The 20,361-nt window shown below is 34.8% G+C and overlaps 1 protein-coding gene across 1 annotated transcript in view; it reads right to left on the reverse strand.

The window, feature by feature from the left end:
* Window positions 1-767: 767 nt before the first annotated feature.
* Window positions 768-20,361, reverse strand: part of LOC123551836 (mannosyl-oligosaccharide 1,2-alpha-mannosidase IB-like) — a 58,769-nt gene continuing 39,175 nt past the window's right edge. The window contains 4 exon segments of the mRNA XM_053542222.1: window positions 768-821; window positions 7,350-7,493; window positions 8,308-8,431; window positions 15,581-15,675. Coding sequence (XP_053398197.1) covers window positions 768-821; window positions 7,350-7,493; window positions 8,308-8,431; window positions 15,581-15,675 — 417 coding nt within the window.

Consider the following 20,361-nt stretch of genomic DNA (forward strand, 5'->3'; position numbering starts at 1 on the left):
AATTGGCAATATATATATATATAATTACAAAAATGAGACTGAAGATTTATTGACAATCAAGAGAACAAACAAATGTCCTATCAATCATATATTATTTACAATGGAAGAATTTCTACACTAGTCATCATAATCAGCATTTATCAATAATAAACAGCATATCCATAACAAAAATTTTATCAAAATAATGAATAGAAAAATTACTAATCATAACAAACAAGACAGGTTTTACAAAATTACTCATAATCACATGATTACTTTTTTTGACAATTAAAGAAAAAAAACAATTACATAAACTAAAGCTTTTTTAATGAAGAGACTGTTGAACTACAATTTTAAATAATTGTATCTTACAATGCAAAGAAATATGATCAGGGATTGCTTAAATTTAAAAAAATTTAAGGTAAACTTGAAAATATATAAAACACCCTTTTTTAATGATTTGTACAGGCAAAAAAACAACATCATCTGTATACAGGAGGCGAAAAATATAACAAACAGCAACATACCCAGCTTCCAGGGCCCCCCAAAATCTAAAAATCAGACGTTCTTTTTTTGAAGTTTAAAACGACTTTAAAAAAATATACCAATTTTTTTATGGGGAAAATTATTTTCTTCATGAACCTGAGAAAATTTTGTTATTTCCAAAAATAAAGGGAAAACAAAACAAAATGATATAAGATTTAAAACCCGAAAAAAACCCTTTTTTTATTTAAAAAACTTTTTTCAACTTTAATGAAGCAGGATGTACTCGGTTTTTTTTAACCCTACTAGTTACGCTGTTGAGGTAAAAAGGGGGCAACAAATTCATCAAGAAAGCCACACTAAAATTAAAAGGTTCAAAGAACTTTTTCCAAAAGGGTTTTGGGCAGGGGGCGTGTAGCGGGCGACAATGTGGGGAACAAATACAAGCGCCTTAACACCTCTGAGCAATCAAAGTCACCCTGGGTTTTTTTCAACAAAAAAAAAAAAGCATCGGTCGCTGCCCTATGTGATAAGAAAAATATAATAAAATCAATGACAGGCCGAAGAATTGAATATATCTTCGCTTATCAAAGCTTGGTTTTGTTTTTAAACATATAGCCCTCATGATAATTGGGATGCCGTATTTAAAATCGTAGCGGACCTTTAATTGAAAAAAAAAAACTTTTAAAAGAAGGGGTAACCTACTGATCAGAGGAAATCATTCTATGAAGATTGACAGCAAAAGTGTTCTTAAATTATTGAGCAGAAACTATCTTCAGTTTAGAGGTCGCTGTGACCTTAACCTTGACCTTCTGAACCCCAAATCAATAGAGGTCATCAAATGACCACATGCAATCATCCAATGAAGTTTGATGACTGCAGGTCTCAGAATCCTTTAGTTATTGTGCAGAAACCGTTTTCAGTCTCAAGGTCACTTTGGCTTTGACTTTTGACCCCCAATCTATTGACAACAGGCTACCATACTATGACATTTGACCATTGTGACACCAAGCATTCTCTAGTTATTGATCAGGAAATATATTGGTCTACTGACCAACCAATAGTGACACAATGAGAAAAACAATGTACACCCCTTCTTTGAAGAGGCATAAATATTAACAGAAATTGCTTGAAACAATAACCATAAAAATATTCAAACTCCTTCTTTATGAAGTAAGACAATGCATTTTTGAAATCAAATGTAGCAATAATTGTCCAGTGTTCTCAGGATCCATACCAACCACATGCCATTTAAGCAGTTTCAATAGCTTGAAGTAAATGATACAATAGAACCTAAATATGTAACAAGAGGGCCAAGATGGCCCTAGGTCGCTCACCTAAGAAACACACCATAACAGTGTAAAACATGTTTGACCTAGTGATTTCATGGAAACAAATATTCTGACTAATTTTCATTAAGATTGGACCAAAAAATTGGTCTCTTGTGATAAAACAAGCATTTTCTTAGATATGACCTAGTTTTTAACCCTAGATGACCCATGTTCAAACTTCGACCTAGATTTTATCAAGGCAATCATTCTGACCAAAATTCATGAAGATCAATTGAAAAATACAGCCTCTATCACATACACAAGTTTTTTCTTTGATTTGACCAAGTGACCTAGCTTTTGACCTCAGATGACCCATATTCAAATTCGACCTAGATTTCATTAAGGCAATCATCCTGACCAAATTTCATAAAAATCAATTGAAAAAAAAAACAGTCTCTATCGCACACACAAGATTTTTCTTTAATTTGACCTAGTGACCTAGTTTTTGACCTCAGATAACCCATATTCAAACTCGACCTAGATTTCATCAAGGCAATCACTCTGACCAAATTTCATGAAGATCAATTGAAAAATACATCCTCTATTGCATACACAATGTTTTTCTTCGATTTGACCTAGTGACCTAGTTTTTGACCCCAGATGACCCATTTTCGAACTCGGCCTAGATTTTATGAAGGTTATCATTCTGGCTAAATTTCATGAAGATCAGTTGAAAAATAAAACCTCTATTGCATACACAAGGTTTTTCTTTAATTTGACCTAGTGACCTAGTTTTTGACCCCAGATGACCCATTTTCGAACTTGGTCTAAATTTCATCAAGGTAATCATTCTGACCAAAATTCATGAAGATCAATCGAAAAATACAGCCTCTATCGCATACACTAGGTTTTTCCTTGATTTGACCTAGTGACCTAGTTTTTGACCCCAGATGACCCATTTTCGAACTCGGCCTACATTTCATCAAGGTAATCATTCTGACCAAAATTCATGAAGATCAATTGAAAAATACCGCCTCTATCGCATACACTAGGTTTTTCTTTGATTTGACCTAGTGACCTAGTTTTTGACCCGAGATGACCCATTTTCGAACTCGGCCTAGATTTCATCAAGGCAATCATTCTGACCAATATTCATGAAGAATAATTGAAAAATATAGCCTCTATCGCATACACAAGGTTTTTCTTTGATTTGACCAAGTGACCTAGCTTTTGACCTCAGATGACCCATATTCAAATTCGACCTAGATTTCATTAAGGCAATCATCCTGACCAAATTTCATAAAAATCAATTGAAAAAAAAAACAGTCTCTATCGCACACACAAGATTTTTCTTTAATTTGACCTAGTGACCTAGTTTTTGACCTCAGATAACCCATATTCAAACTCGACCTAGATTTCATCAAGGCAATCACTCTGACCAAATTTCATGAAGATCAATTGAAAAATACATCCTCTATTGCATACACAATGTTTTTCTTCGATTTGACCTAGTGACCTAGTTTTTGACCCCAGATGACCCATTTTCGAACTCGGCCTAGATTTTATGAAGGTTATCATTCTGGCTAAATTTCATGAAGATCAGTTGAAAAATAAAACCTCTATTGCATACACAAGGTTTTTCTTTAATTTGACCTAGTGACCTAGTTTTTGACCCCAGATGACCCATTTTCGAACTTGGCCTAAATTTCATCAAGGTAATCATTCTGACCAAAATTCATGAAGATCAATCGAAAAATACAGCCTCTATCGCATACACTAGGTTTTTCCTTGATTTGACCTAGTGACCTAGTTTTTGACCCCAGATGACCCATTTTCGAACTCGGCCTACATTTCATCAAGGTAATCATTCTGACCAAAATTCATGAAGATCAATTGAAAAATACCGCCTCTATCGCATACACTAGGTTTTTCTTTGATTTGACCTAGGGGACCTAGTTTTTGACCCGAGATGACCATTTTCGAACTCGGCCTAGATTTCATCAAGGCAATCATTCTGACCAATATTCATGAAGAATAATGAAAAATATAGCCTCTATCGCATACACAAGGTTTTTCTTTGATTTGACCTAGTGACCTAGTTTTTGACCGAGATGACCCATTTTCGAACTCGGCCTAGATTTCATCAAGGCAATCATTCTGACCAATATTCATGAAGATCAATTGAAAAATACAGCTTCTATCGCATACACAAGGTTTTTCTTTGATTTGACCTAGTGACCTAGTTTTTGACCCCAGATGACCCATTTTCGAACTCGGCCTAGATTCATCAAGGTTATCATTCTGACCAATATTCATGAAGATTAATTGAAAAATACAGCCTCTATCGCATACACAAGGTTTTTCTTTGATTTGACTAGTGACCTAGTTTTTGACCCGAGATGACCCATTTTCGAACTCGGCCTAGATTTCATCAAGGTTATCATTCTGACCAAAATTCATGAAGATATTGAATATACCAATTTTCATGAAGATCCATTGACAAATATGGCCTTTAGACAGGTCAAAAGGTTTTTCTAGTTTTAGACCTACTGATCTAGTTTTTGACCATATGTGACCCAGTTTCAAACTTGACCTATATATCATCAAATGAACATTCAGACTAACTTTCATACGGATCCCATGAAAAATATGGCCTCTAGAAAGGTCACAAGGTTTTTCTATTATTTAACCTAATGACCTAGTTTTTGACCTCACCCAACATTCTCACCAATTTTCATGAAGATCTCATGAAAAGTATGGCCTCTAGAGAGGTCACAAGGTTTTCTATTTTTAGACCTACAGACCTAGTTTTAGACCGCAAGTGACCAAGTTTCGAGCTTGACCTAGATATCATCAAGGTGAACATTCTGATCAATTTTCATGAAGATCCATTGAAAAATATGGCCTCTAGAGAGGTCACAAGGTTTTCTATTATTTGACCTAATGACCTAGTTTTTGAAGGCACGTGACCCAGTTTTGAATCTGACCTAGATATCATCAAGGTGAACATTCTGACTAATTTTCATGAAGATCCATTGAAACAAGAGGACCATGATGGTCCTGAATCGCTCACCTATCCCCACATGACCCAGTGTTGAACTGAGTATGACGTTGTTATTTCTATTATTTGACACAGTGACCTAGTTTTTGAGCACATGTGACCTAGATATCATCAAGATAAAAAATTCTGACCAATTTTCATGAAGATCAATTGAATAATATGACCTCTAGAGAGGTCACAAGGTTTTTCTATTATTTGACCTAATGACCTAGTTTTTGAAGGCACCCGACCCACTTTTGAACTTGACCTAGATATCATCAAGGTGAACATTCAGACCAATTTTCATGAAAGATCTCATGAAAAATATGGCCTCTAGAGAGGTCACAAGGTTTTTTCTATTTTTCGACCTACTGACCTAGTTTTTGACCGCACATGACCCAGTTACGAACTTGACCTAGATATCATCAAGGTGAACATTCTGACCAATTTTCATGAGGATCCATTAAGAAAAATGGCCTCTAGAGACGTCACAAGGTTTTTCTATTTTTAGACCTACTGATGTACTTTTTGATCACATTTGACCCAGTTTCGACCTTGACCTAGATATCATTAAGATGAACATTCTGATCAATTTTCATGAAGATCTTTTCAAAACTATGACCTCTAGAGAGGTCACATGGTTTTTCTATTTTTAGATCTACTGACCTAGTTATTGATCACACGTGACCCAGTTTCGAACTTGATCTAGATATCATCAAGGTGAACATTCTGGCTAATTTTCATAAAGATCCCATGAAAAATATGGCCTGTAGAGAGGTCACAAAGTTTTACTATTTTCAGACCTTCTGCTCTAGTTTTTGACCCCACGTGACCCAGTTTCAAATCTGACCTAGATATCATCAAGGTGAACATTCTGACCAATTTTCATGAAAATCCATTGAGAAATATGGCCTCTAGAGAGGTCACAAGGTTTTTCTATTTTCAGACCTACTGACCTAGTTTTTGACCCCACGTGACCCAGTTTTGAACTTGACCTAGATATCATCAAGGTGGAGATTCTGACCAATTTTCATGAAGATCCATTGAGAAATATGGCCTCTAGAGAGGTCACAAGGTTTTTCTATTTTTAGACCTACTGACCTAGTTTTTGACCCCACGTGACCCAGTTTCGAACTTGACCTAGATATCATCAAGGTGAACATTCTGACCAATCTTCATGAAGATCCATTGAGAAATATGGCCTCTAGAGAGGTCACAAGGTTTTTTCTATTTTTAGACCTACTGACCTAGTTTTTGACCCCACGTGACCCAGTTTCGAACTTGACCTAGATATCATCAAGTGAACATTCTGACCAATTTTCATGAAGATCTCATGAAAAATATGGCCTCTAGAGAGGTCACAAGGTTTTTCTATTTTTAGACCTACTGACCTAGTTTTTGACCTCACGTGACCCAGTTTCGAACTTGACCTAGATATCATCAAGGTGAACATTCTGACCAACTTTCATGAAGATCCGTTGAGAAATATGGCCTCTAGAGAGGTCACAAGGTTTTTCTATTTTCAGACCTACTGACCTAGTTTTTGACCCCACGTGACCCAGTTTCGAACTTGACCTAGATATCATCAAGGTGAAAATTCTGACCAATTTTCATGAAGATCCCATTAACAATATGGCCTCTAGAGAGGTCACAAGGTTTTTCTATTTTTAGACCTACTGACCTAGTTTTTAACCGCACATGACCCAGTTTCAAACTTGACCAAGATATCATCAAGATGAACATTCTGACCAACTTTCATAAAGATCCCATGAAAAATGTGACCTCTAGAGTGGTCACAAGCCAAAAGTTTACGCACGCACGGACGGACGCACGCACGCACGGACGACGGACGCCACGCGATCACAAAAGCTCACCTTGTCACTTTGTGACAGGTGAGCTAAAAATATGGCCTGTAGAGAGGTCACAAGGTTTTTCTATTTTTAGACCAACTGACCTAGTTTTTGAATGCACGTGACCCAGTTTCAAACTTGACCTAGATATCATCAAGATAAAAATTCAGACCAACTTTCATACAGATCCCATGAAAAATATAGCCTCTAGAGAGGTCACAAGGTTTTTCTATTATTTGACCTACTGACCTAGTTTTTGAATGCATGTGACCCAGTTTCAAACTTGATCTAGATATCATCAAGATGAACATTCTGACCAATTTTCATGAAGATCCATTGAAAAATATGGCCTTTAGAGAGGTCACAAGGTTTTTCTATTTTTAGACGTACTGACCTAGTTTTGGATCGCACATGACCCAGTTTCGAACCTGACCTAGATATCATCAAGATGAACATTCTGACCAACTTTAATAAAGATCCCATGAAAAATGTGACCTCTAGAGTGGTCACAAGCAAAAGTTTATGGACGGACGCACAGACGACGGATGAAGGACACTGCGCGATCACAAAAGCTCACCTTGTCACTTTGTGACTGGTGAGCTAAAAAAGTGACAAATTCAAATTCAAATAGACATTTTTAAACTGACTGTAGTGAGCTCAAACTTCAACAGAAAGTTCCTCTCTTGTTCAAAAATAGCAGCTCAAATAGCAGAGGTACACCAGTACCTGCCATTTCGTTTGTACAACAGGTACGTATAAACTGACTGTATACTTACGCTGTCCCCATCTCCCTGTTCTAGGGTTGAGGTAATTTGGATATAAACCATTTGGTTTCTCTATGTCGTTCAGGAAATCTCGGATTTTGTATACCTAAAAATAATTAAAATATTTATGTCATGAAGCAACTAAACTAGCCCTACTGCATGGTTTGATGATTGACTGTACCCTTGTGTATCATAACAGAATACTGAGAACTTCTTCCAAAGAGTTAAAAGAGATTTTATCATTTTAACATCCAACTAATTCTAAAACACCACGGCACTTTGTAAATTTTCTTACATATTTTTACATGCGAAAATGGTACAAAATTCACAAAAATAAATAAGAAATTATTTATCCCAAACACTGATTTGTTATTGAACAAAATCATTGTTTGGAGTTCAGATGTAAATGAATTATATCACAAGGGTGCTGCCAAAGTGATATAATAATACACATCTAACCATCAATGATTTTATTCAAGAGCAAATCACTGTCTGAGATTGTATTATTTCGATTTTAACATGTTATCAAATTTTTTTATCTACATCTTGAAGATATCCATAAAATATTTCCTATTTTGTGTGGTTCCTTATCTAACATGCAGCTATGATGTTTGGTGCTATGATGTTTGATGCTATGATTTAATAATTGTGACAGTGAATGTGTTGCACAATAGCACATAGTTTCTGCCAAGATAAACTCTCTGTCATGTACATTGTAACATAATGCTCACTGTTTCACAAAGATTATTGTCTATCTTAATGCAATGCTTTTTAAAAAACTTGTCCTGTCAGCAACATCTGTCAATTGTATGGGTAGGGTTTTTTTGTTACAGAGTCTTCTCATATCATGTCTGTATTTCTGTAACTACACCATACTGAAAGACTTCCCTACTATACCAGACTGAGAGACCTATACTAACCTTTTCAGCAAACACTGTATTTCCAGTGACATTTGACAAATAGACAAACTCTAGATGCATAGAACCAAACTCTGACAATATTGATGCTCCACCTGATGCCCAGCCCCAATTTCTACTGCTACCCCTAAAATATAAATGTAAGTACAAAGTTAAAACAACTTCACATTATGCGAATATAAGTCTGTATGTACACCTATGATATCTTGCCTTAAATTATATGAGAACTGTAAGCAATATTTTTTCTCTTCTTCTAAATAATGAAAAATGGTCATTATATCCATAAATGATGCTAGCTGATCCCTGTTCTAAACTCAAACTTTTGTTAAAACAGGTCTGTTTCAAAAATAACTAGTATCCTATATTCTTGCAATTATTTCTGGCATAAAACTAACAAGAAAGTAAATGGGTGTTAGCATGGAGATCACATGCTGTTAACACTGCTTTTTATACATTGACATCTATGGCAAAATGTAAAGGTATAATGGTCCTAAAATGCATAACTAAAACAAAGGAAATGAATGATTATTGATATACATGACTCTGGAATAATCATTAAATTTAACTTTTTGAAAGTTTTATGATAGAATAGCAGACACCTGGGCTTGGGCACCAACCAATCCCTCGGGATTTCAACATTTAAAAAGATGTATCTTTAATACATGATCACATAAAAAGTTAAATAAACAAGAGGAGCATTGAGAGATACTAACCAAAAATATTTTAAAATTAAGATGAAATAACAAAATCAGTGTCATGGACATTAGAATTAATTCATTCAAAATTTGGCATTTTTCAGCCAATATCCCAAAACAATATTGCAACCATTATTCACCTATTAAATTAATCATGGAAACAAAAACTGAAAGATACCCAAAATGTATTTGTTTTTAATTGTAGCCGTATACAAAATATTAACTGAAACTTCCACTGCATGCAAAGTCATGCATTCACTTCAATAAATTGGGAAATAGATTTTTATAATTAGTTTTGCGTGTTTTGTTGGCAAATACAACATGGTTTTGAGTTCAGAGGCGTAGTAATCTAATCACGATGGCCAAAGGCATAAGTGATTAATTACGATGCATGTGAATGAAAAAACATGTTTTATTTGCCAACAAAGCACACAAAACTAAAACCTATTTCCATTCTTACATGTTCGAATTACACCTGAAAGGGATACTAATCTGGAATCCTTTTTTAGGTGGAATAGCCAAAAGTAGGTCATTTTGTGAAACATGTATTAATCGACAAGACAATATACGGTTTTATATAAAAGAAAATCTTGAAAGTGTTAGAATTACTAGTAGTCTTTAAACATTATCAGCATATTATATATTCAAATGATGGCCAGTCTACCCACTTCCTCTTTGGCAATTAACTATATATATTCAAATTTCTTGCAATTACAGCTATATGAAAGCTTCAGTGGATTGTGTATTTTACATGACTTTTTATTAGTGATATGTGACAGATACATGCATTCTGCTTTGCTTTAATTTGTCTCTTTTAAATCCTGTGAAATGTCAAGGAGATATATTATTGTTTAAGTTTTACTGATTTTGAAGACAACCTTAAAGTATTTCTCAGACCCAGAAATAAACTGAACATTAGTCATTCCACACCAAAGGATTTACATTTAAGATGAAATGAGCCGTGCCATGAGAAAATCAACATAGTGGGTTTGCGACCAGCATGGATCCAGACCAGCCTGCGCATCCGCGCAGTCTGGTCAGGATCCATGCTGTTCGCTAATGGCTTCTCTAGTTGCAGTAGGCTTTAAAAGCGAACAGCATGGATCCTGACCAGACTGCGCGGATGCACAGGCTGGTCTGGATCCATGCTGGTCGCACACCCACTATGTTGGTTTTCTCATGGCACGGCTCAAATACTTTAATACATCCAAAGAATGCTAAACTAACAATTAGAATATAACCACATGGCAATCATTGAGTGTCATTAGAGGACAAACACCTATAATCAAAGTACCCTGCAAAGAATGTTTGCAACAAAAAATTTAAGTAAAAAAATTAATAATGTGCTAAATGTTACTATCACTGCTAACTACCTACAAAATTTAATAGCATTTGATTTACAATGAGTTTCCATTTATTTTAAGCAAAAGCATCTAAAGGAAGTAAGGGGCTTTATCTACAGGTAACTGAAAATCTGGTCCATTAACAAGTGTGTTTAAAATATGCAAAATTCTGTACAAGTACTTATTATTTCAAGACTAGTATTGTTTACTATCAAGCAATTCCTTTCTTTTATGTTTGTTTTGGGATTAATGCTGTTTTTCAACAGTAATTCGGTTATGTAAAGGCGGGCAGTTAACCTATAACTGGTTTTCCTGGATTATGTTCCAGTACAAACCTATTCTCTGCAAGTAACTGCCAACTTCCCCACATGAATCAGAGGCGGAGGATAAATGATTTCAGACACAATGTCTTTTATCAAATTGTCACAGAGAACATACGGCCCGCCTGGGGATTGAACTCAAGACCCCGCGGTCTGTAGATCTACGCTCTCCCTACTGAGCATAGCAGGTGGGTTACAAGCAATTCCTTTCAGATTTGAAACAGATCAATGTGTATCTGCATTAGGTTGATAACAACTGTCAGAATTTCCAAGTATTTCAATATACCAAACCATTTTCTCCTTTTTTTTCTTTTTTTTTATATGATAGCAAGCCCAAACAGCAATCTTTTTTCTAGCATGTGTAACTTTACCATTTTTAGATGTTGTAAAAATTCTAGCTCTCCCACTCTTGTATTCAAATTTCTCAAATCTCTATCATAACTAAAACATAAACATGTCTACTGTTGTAAAATGCATTAATGAAAACCTAAAAAGGAAATATTCTAGAACCAGTATGCGCTAAATGACAAGAATATGATAGAGTTTATTGCACAAGTAAAATATCAAAGATTGTTTTTCTATAAGCTCTGTACCCATGTTTTTAGTGTTGTGTGGAAATGCACATTAATTGCTGAAAACCTGAATTACATGTATGGATCAAACTTGAACATGACTGCCATTTCTTCACATTTCAGGTTTTATCAAACTTTGTTATAAAAAAAAAATCTATCAATTTCTAAAATAACTGTTTTACATTTTTGTAAGTCAGCAGTGATAATATGTATTGTGCAAATTTTGTGCCCTCTTCATCAATTACCATCTTACCTTTGACCTTTTAGCACTCCAGTATAATTGACTTCTTTTGCAATGCCTCTGTTATCATACACAGAGAGGCTCAATTAAGCTGAATTATGTCATGACCATTGCACCCAGGAATTAAGTCATTTTCCTACACTCAATGCAACATCCATTTTAAGGGTCAATCACAACTGAGCAACAATTCCTGACATTTTTCAGTTTTTATATATTCTGTTAGAGATTTATTCAAGGATCAAAAATACCCATTACAAAGAGTAAGATCCCTATTGGAAATGTATCTTTAATTACTTTTTATAAAATTTTGTAGTTTAATCTCCCTTTATTGCGTAAGTGTTTTAAAAAGCGGATTATTTCTTTTGATTCCAATATAATTTCTAGTTTTACATTTTGCTTTTGATAAATACTGGGATATTTTAACTACCAGAAACAAAAGGCAAGTTTTAAGACAGCGTGTAGCTTCAGAATCAATCTATTTTCAATCTATCTTGGTTGTGCAACCGAGACAGACAAAGGGAGGTAATAATAATTTTACAAACATGCATTTCTAATGAATTTAGACAAAATATGTACTTTTCAATGCAAATCTTTGACAACTTTAATACAATAGTGCTTATGTTCATATCATTCCTTTATAAGATTTATACTTATGCTAAAATAACGCTATCTTGGTTTGGCAACCAGGATAGGAAAACCAAAGTTTAAAAATACTTCCAGTGATAATCTGATGTGTATTTAAAACTCTGTGAACACAAATAAGTGTAAATGAGCAATTGGGTTAAGTTTCGAACAAATCCATTTGTTGAGCAAAATCTGATTAACCACCTTTAATATGGCAAATATTTCATTCTTGCAACTTGTAGTATTTCTATACGCATTTAAATCAAATCTAAAATGGCAATTCTTTTGTGATACTAATTGAAGTGTGACCACTGCCACCTTTGCATGTTCAGCTAGTGTTTTAACTCATGCCATGTAAAATATACAGCGTAAATTTATAACAAGAGGGCCATGATGGCCCTATATCGCTCACCTGTTATCATTGCACTTAAGGACAAGTCTCAATCTGACTAAAGTACATATCCTATTACGCTACGCATAGGATCTGAGAACGACCTATTCATTGCCTCGTTCTGACGACCCTTTCGCTAGCCAATCAGAGCCAAACTTACAACATCTTGCAAATCTACCTGTAGCCTTGACTTTTGATATTTACAATTCTTATGTCATTATGTATCAGATAGCCGGTTAGCTCAGTCGGTAGGCCACTTGCTTTGTAAGCGAGGGGTCCTGGGTTCGAGCCCTAGAATAACTGCACATTTTTCTTACTCTTTGACATTCGAACATGTCGTCTGATTGGATAAAATAAAAATAGCAATACTGGAAATCCAAAATATACAGAAGACGAATGTGAATGGGTCGTTCTCAGATCTTCGTTTAGAAGATCAGTACTTTAGTCAGATTGGGACAAGTCTTCAAGGTCAAAAGATCATAATAGAAATCAATCAAAAGAATTATGAGAAAATATAGTTGAAATTTTCTTTAAGTAACTTTAAAAACAAGATTTGAAAACTTTTTGTACTAGAGGTCCACTAGGCAATGCTACATGTCAAATATCTAAGCTCTTCTGGTTTATTTTTAGAAAATTTTGAAGATTTTTCTATGTACAATCAAGTAACCCCATGGGGCAGGGTCAATTTGACCCCAGGGGTCATGATTTGAATAAACTTTGTAAAAGTCTAATAGGCAATGCTACATGTCAAATATCTAAGATCTAGGCCTTCTGGTTTATTTTTAGATTTTTTTTTAAGATTTTCCTATGTAAAATCAAGTGACCCCTAGGGCGGGGTCAATTTTGACCCCCAGGTCATAATTTGAACAACTTTAGTAGAGGTCCACTAGGCAATGCTACATGTCAAATATCTAAGCTCTAGGGCTTCTGGTTTTTGAGAAGAAGATTTTTTTTAATATTTTCCTATGTAAAATCAAGTGACCCCTGAAGCGGGGTCAATTTTGACCCCGGCGGCCATGATTTGAACAAATTTTGTAGAGGTCCACTAGGCAATGCTACATGTGAAATATCTAAGCTCTAGGCCTTCTGGTTTATTTTTAGAAATTTTCAAAATATTTTCCTATGTAAAATCAAGTGACCCCTGGGGCGGGGTCAATTTTGACCCCGGGGTCATGATTTGAACAACTTTAGTAGAGATCCACTAGACAATGCTACAGGTCAAATATCTAAGCTCTAAGGCTTCTGGCTTTTGAGAAGAAGATTTTTAAGATTTCTTATGTAAAATCAAGTGAGCCCTGTGGCGGGTCAATTTTGACCCCGGGGGTCATGATTTGAACAAAACTTGGTAGAGGTCCACTAGGCAATGCTTCACACCAAATATCTAAGCTCTAGGGCTTCTGGTGTTTGGAGAAGAAGATTTTTAAAGTTTTTTCCTTTCGGTTGCCATGGCAACCGTGTTCTGCATGGAATTAAATTCTTTGAACAATTATGAAAGGGGGCCATCCAAGGAACATCCCTGTGAAGTTTCATCAAAATTGCCTGTTGGTTAGGAGGAGATGTTGTTTAAAAGGAAAGTGTGGACGGACGACGGACGGACGGACGGACGCCGGACGGTGAGCGATCACAATACCTCACCCTGAGCACTTTGTGCTCAGGTGAGCTAAAAAAAAAAAAATGTTATAAAAAAAATCGATGCTGTTACATGTTATGTGGATTACAAACTCAACTGAACTAATATGTCAATTGGACACCTTGTATTTATCACACAAATATCACAAAAGGCAGTAAACACAAATTTCTGGATGAGTGGTCAGACCTGTTTTTTTTATTATGCTACAATGTGTTGGCAAACAACATGTTTTGTTCTCTCTGCAAAAAAGTGAAGAAAAAAAAAACAAATCCATTCACAACTGGGTGCAGCAATTTCCAGAAATCAACAAATTTCATTATTTTGTTCTCCAAAACTTAATTTTAGATATCATATTTTTATTTATCTTCTTGATCATGCAAACAGGATGTTAGTCTAACAGGATATAATAAGTAGTATGTGTAGATGCAAAATTGTTTTAATCCAATGCAGAAAACTGTTCATCCATTACTGATCAATGAGCAGTTTCTCCACCTTTCATCAGCAAACAATCTCATTACCAGCACAAATATATGGAAACAATGGCCATATTTCTTTGACTACTCAGAAACAGTAATCTTTTAACAGCTGTCAACAGGAATAAAATAGTACACTGGTAGGCTCTGGTACCCAGTTTTATTGACAGTATCCCCAGTTGATATGAACCATTAGACCTGCTCTCCATTGTCGTAAATATTTATCACGTAACTGTTCGTTCTACAGAAGCTAGATTTTATTTAAAACAGTCTGCAAGTGTTCTGAACATTCAACAACACTACTTTTTTCACTAAATTGCAGAATGTTCAGAGTTAAATGAAAAGAATATAACCCATAATATATTACATATTTCTCAAAGCAGGCAAAATTGTTTTAATAAACTGTTTCATGGTAACTGCCGAATGTGCAGAATATTTTAACATATATGCTCGAGTTTGCCAGTAGCAACAAAGAAGAGATCAATGATATACAGGGACCAGGTCTCATGCTTGAGAGATCAAGATAATTTGATGCGGAGACCCAGCCATTGTAATTTCATCTAGAAAACAGAACCAGGACCACATGAATTGCTCAAGGGAGTCTGGGTGCTCAAGCCATTGATGCTAGGGTGAGCAGTTGTTTCAATACATGGCACGAAATCTTTCAATGATTAGACAAGGCAACTGTAAATTTCTTGAATGAATTAGTTTACTTACAATACCATTTTAATAAGTTATAGTTTATACATGTATAATTATGATATATTTCCTGGAACCAGTTAAAGAATGAAAATCTTCAGTTATATGCTCTGAAGAAGTCTATTTCTTAGCAAATCTCTCATTTGAAATCACCCTTTCCTATCAGTGATAAAATAATGCTGCCACCCATCTGTTACATTTTATCATTGTTTTCCCATATTTATAAAAATACCAGAAAATCAATGTATATACATTTATATCAGCACATATAAGAAACTAAAAACTTACGATTTTATATTAACCATAGAGTGGGGGATCCCTGTAGGAGTTTTAAATGCAGGCAACAGCTTCTCCGCAATATCTGCAGCCTTCTCCTTGAACATCTGAAATTTACAAAACCAATTATAACAAAATATCAGAACAGTTGCATATTTTCCTTGAAACAATTTGTCTTTTGTTCTGTACAAACAATCAAATTTATGACAGTCACTAATCAGACTGGTACTCTGAGAACAACTCCCCCTATACAAAATGAGCACCTAATTAAAGTAAAGCTTCAAACACTCAAAGACATATGGGAATAAGCTTGCAAAATGCTGAGTTATCCAATATTTCAAGTAATCCAAAGACAGAAATTATTAGGAAAATGGTAGGGGAACATATGAAGTCCTTGAGTCAGCCAGGATGTTAAACCTTTAATGCACAAGTGAGCATTGTTTCCCTGCACATGCTTTTATCGGAAAAAATAATTACTCTAAGATAAATCTGATTGTCTTATTGGTCTCAATAAAAATCCTCGACTACATGTCATATCCTATACATCCCCTCTATCATCATATACAGATAAGAGAGCCCTTTACATTTTATGTCACACAAGGTTACTCAGCTAGCTAGCCAACTGTCACACAAATTTCTGTTTGGATAATATAGGATGTAATTTATTTCTGAGACTGTATGACCACAATGTCTATTGTCAAATCACCAGATTTCTGGTAAGGCCAGAGTTTTTTTATCTTTCGTTTTACGGGAGATTTTTGAAAAATGAGCAGGGGGAGGAGGGAATAAAAATAAAAATAAAAAGCTTGAAAGTGAGCATCTCGGAAAAAAATAAAAATAAAATAGAATTTTTTAAGATTTTTTTTATTTTGATGAACTTTCGTTTCAAGTTTTGTTTACTTGTGTTTGTGTCCAGTATTAAATATTGTGATGTATTGTTTATGTTTTAAGACTATAAAAGCCATTTATACAGGATGAACATTGAATAAAATTTTGTCAAAATGTACATGCCAGACAATTATTTTCATGCATGCTTGTGAATAACTGCTTCAGGCACTGTAACTCACACTGGCAAGTCTTTAAAATTCAGAAAGCTTGTTTTACTTAATTAAGTGGAAGACAAAAATTATTTTATCTGTTACAACAGCCACAGTAAATTTCAGTGACAGCAAGTAGAGACTAAACAGGTCTGGTATAATTTAGTGGCCTAGTAGTGTAGTAGTTTTGGTGGTTTGGTTTGCTTGCATCTTCTGCTGTGTAACCTCTGCTTTTTATACATAATATTTACTTATTGTATCTTTCACCAATATCATCTTTAAGGAGCTAACTTTACAGTTTATGCCAGCTCATAATATACTGGGTTTTATCAGCAAAATAAAGTATTTAATAACTTTGAATAACAGTCACAGTGCAGAGGGCAAGATTTTTTTTTCAGTGATGAAAAACAAAAGATAATCTAGCAAAAAGTAAACTGAAAATTTACCTCATTTAACTCTGTAATTTGCACCTTTTTATATATACTTAGTTCAAGTACTGAAGTTGCATCACTTTTTGTCAAAATATTGTCTCCAATAAATAGTATTCTTTATTACTGTTTATACACTTACGAATTCTATTGAAGTTACAAAAGAAATGGACCATCTGTCTGAGATTTTGCCAACACTACCAGCTGCTTTATGCCAGACAGTCCCAAGCCTGTGTAAAGTGTGAGGGGTCACCATTGAAATCAAATGTAAAAAAAATCTGCTGTTACAAACATTTATTTGTTTCTGCAAACAATTAATGTTTTGAATAAAATTTAATGTCAAAGCACCTTTGATATTGTATTACCTTTCTATGGCAAACTTGTAAGTTGAATCTATTGAAAACAAAACGTGAGTAAGACAATCTTTAGACAATTTAATACTTTTAATACTGTCACTTTTATGAACGGAGTATTATGTACAGTAGTATTATTTCCCGAAAAATATATATTTTGAAAAGTTTAAAATGAAAATTTGGACACAATAATCATCGTCCATCCACCCGTGTAGAAAGAGAGAAAAAAAGCACGTTAAAGATTATCGGTGATTATTCAGTGATAAACTAAGTAATGCTGACCTTGTTTTCATGATCAATTTACACCCCCTCAAAGAGCTAAAAGAAGTGTGTCAGTATCTTGACATCTGAAGCGGAGATCAAAGCGGTATTTTTTGCTCGAGATTGTCATGGCATTACGTCTGTTTCGCGCCATGTGACAACATCATTGTCTGATCGTACCGTCATCGGTTCTTAAATTGCTGAGAAATAGAAATCAATAAAAAGTTTCTTCTTTAATTTGTTATCAAAAGCGAATGTGCTATATCCCGTATAAAAGGTAAATGTCTCAAACGATAGTTACTATAGTGGATATCCTACCTCTGTGACCTATTTGCCCTCAAGGAATTTACATTATTGTTTGACAAGAAAAACTTTTAAATTGTTGGTCAAAAAATACATGTACAAAGATTCATTTAAAACTTATTAAAACCGCAGTGACATCACATTGCTTTATTTTAAAATCGCATTTCTATTTACGTTCACGAGGTCACGTAACCTATTCTGCCGCACTTACTCCATGTATTGTAATTGCTGCTGCCTTTTCATTATTTAAGATTTTTTTATTCTGTTTTTTGTACTTTCTGGTCAAAAGTCTGAATTTTAAGCCCATAGTATTCATCATTTATTTACTTTTAGAAAGAAATAAGTTACTAAGATCGCGCTGTTTGAATTTTTACAAATGATTATATGAAAATTCGACCGTTTTTATAGAATTTTGCCTACATTTCTGTCGATATCTTATTAAATCATTATAGAATTCAAAAAGTATTATTTCTCAAGGGGTGTTGAAAACTTGAAGCGAAAATATTAAAAATGAATGCACTACGCACGGTTTTTTGTGTACGTGTCGATGTAAATTAGATGCTACATAGGTCACACGTGCTTGTGGATGGAAATTACCGGCATGACGTTTTGATATCTTTACGATTCGTCGGGTAAATTCCAGTCAATCCAGGTAGCGACTGAACCATCTCAAAGTTTGTTGACGTTTTGTATATGTAATTTTCTGAATTTTGGTAAAGTAGGACGTAAAAAAAACAAATCGCCCAATCGGTTCAAGTACACAGCGAGGTCCACTCGTCCTACTCAGACTTAACTCGCCAATGCGAGCGGGCGAGTGGAATTTACACCCTGTTAAGGCGATAAATGTACCGCAAAACACGATATTTTGCACGCGTTAAACTCCCTTCCTGTGAAATTACGTCCAGGTGAAAATACACTAATTTTATTTCCTTTGCGGCTGTCAACAACTGACCGGCGGAAAAAATAAAATAAAACTCGGGAAAATGAATTTTAATTTTATTCCATTTTTGCAATATTTAGGACCGGCGCTCCCGTAAAACGAAAAATAAAAAAACTCTGGCCTAAAGGTAACTTGGCTGAAGTGGGCTCAATCTGACATCAAAGATAGCCAAATGCTCTCAAAGTAATGGCCATCCAAGGCCAATTTATGCATGAACTGACAGAATAGATAGGAGAGGAAATGGCAATGGCATTTTTAAAGGAGTTTACAAAGAAATCTTGCAGATTGTCTGAATATAAAGTACTTAAGATTACAACAGCCATGATGGAACTATATCACCAGCCAGAGTTTTACAACTTTAATATGTAAAACAAGAAAAAATTGTACCAAATTACTTTAAAAAACTGGCATGCAGATTCAGAGGGAAAACATTTTCCATAAAGAAAACTTGATTTCCCCCTGGTTTAAAAAAATCAAGATGCTTTTTAACCATTTTCATAAAGATCATTTGTGTGCAATTATTTTAAAGTCTGACAGAAACAGTTTAAAAGTTTCCACTCTATGCATAACTTGAACAACAGCTGTCCGTAAGACAGCGCGCTCGACTTTTCTCAGTGCTTGTCTCTGAATTAGAGCTTTGCCAGTAAAAAAAATCCAAGTTAAAAAGGGACATAACTCTGTCAAATTTCAAACCAGAGTTATGGGAATTGTGTCTCCTGGTGTAGACTTTGATAGTAAATAACTATTTTGAGGATGCAGACGCCGACGCCAACGCATGGGCGAGTCCAATAGCTCTACTATTCTATGAATAGTCAAGCTAAAAATTCTAAGTTAAAAAGGGGCATAATTCTGTCAAAATTCAAATTAGAGTTATGGGAATTGTTTCTCCTGGTGTAGACTTTGATAGTAAATAACTATTTTAAGTTTCAAGTCAATAGCTTTGATAGTAACAGAGATATTTGACTTTATCAAAAACTTTAACCAACGGGGACGCCGACACCGGGGCGAATACAATAGCTCTACTTTTTCTTCGAAAAGTCGAGCCTAAAAATGACCCTGCTCCCTGGTAGCCACATTTTTGATGAATAAGAATAACTGTAACAATCTTGATAGCCAGGGTCACCCAAGAAGCTATTATATGAAATGATGTCATATTCAGACACGACCTTATATACTATACAGGTACACAGGCTATCTGTGGTGTCACTATATGTTACTATTTAGCTGCAATTTAAGAACAACAAAACTTGACCTGCACACCCCTAACAGACTCTTAAAGAATCCCCTGTGATTTTTTAGCCTCTGGCTGAAATTCACTGCTTCCACACAAAATAACATAATAATTATTTCTTTTTTTTTGTTTTTTAATATAAGGGACCACTTTTTTCTCTGAAGCTCAGTAAAACTCTCGGCTGTGCAACTAAAGTGAGACTCAATGACAACTGGGAGCAGTTAACAGATCTTTACTGTT

The sequence above is a fragment of the Mercenaria mercenaria genome, chromosome 4, assembly GCF_021730395.1.
Source record: "Mercenaria mercenaria strain notata chromosome 4, MADL_Memer_1, whole genome shotgun sequence".
NCBI lineage: Eukaryota > Metazoa > Mollusca > Bivalvia > Venerida > Veneridae > Mercenaria > Mercenaria mercenaria.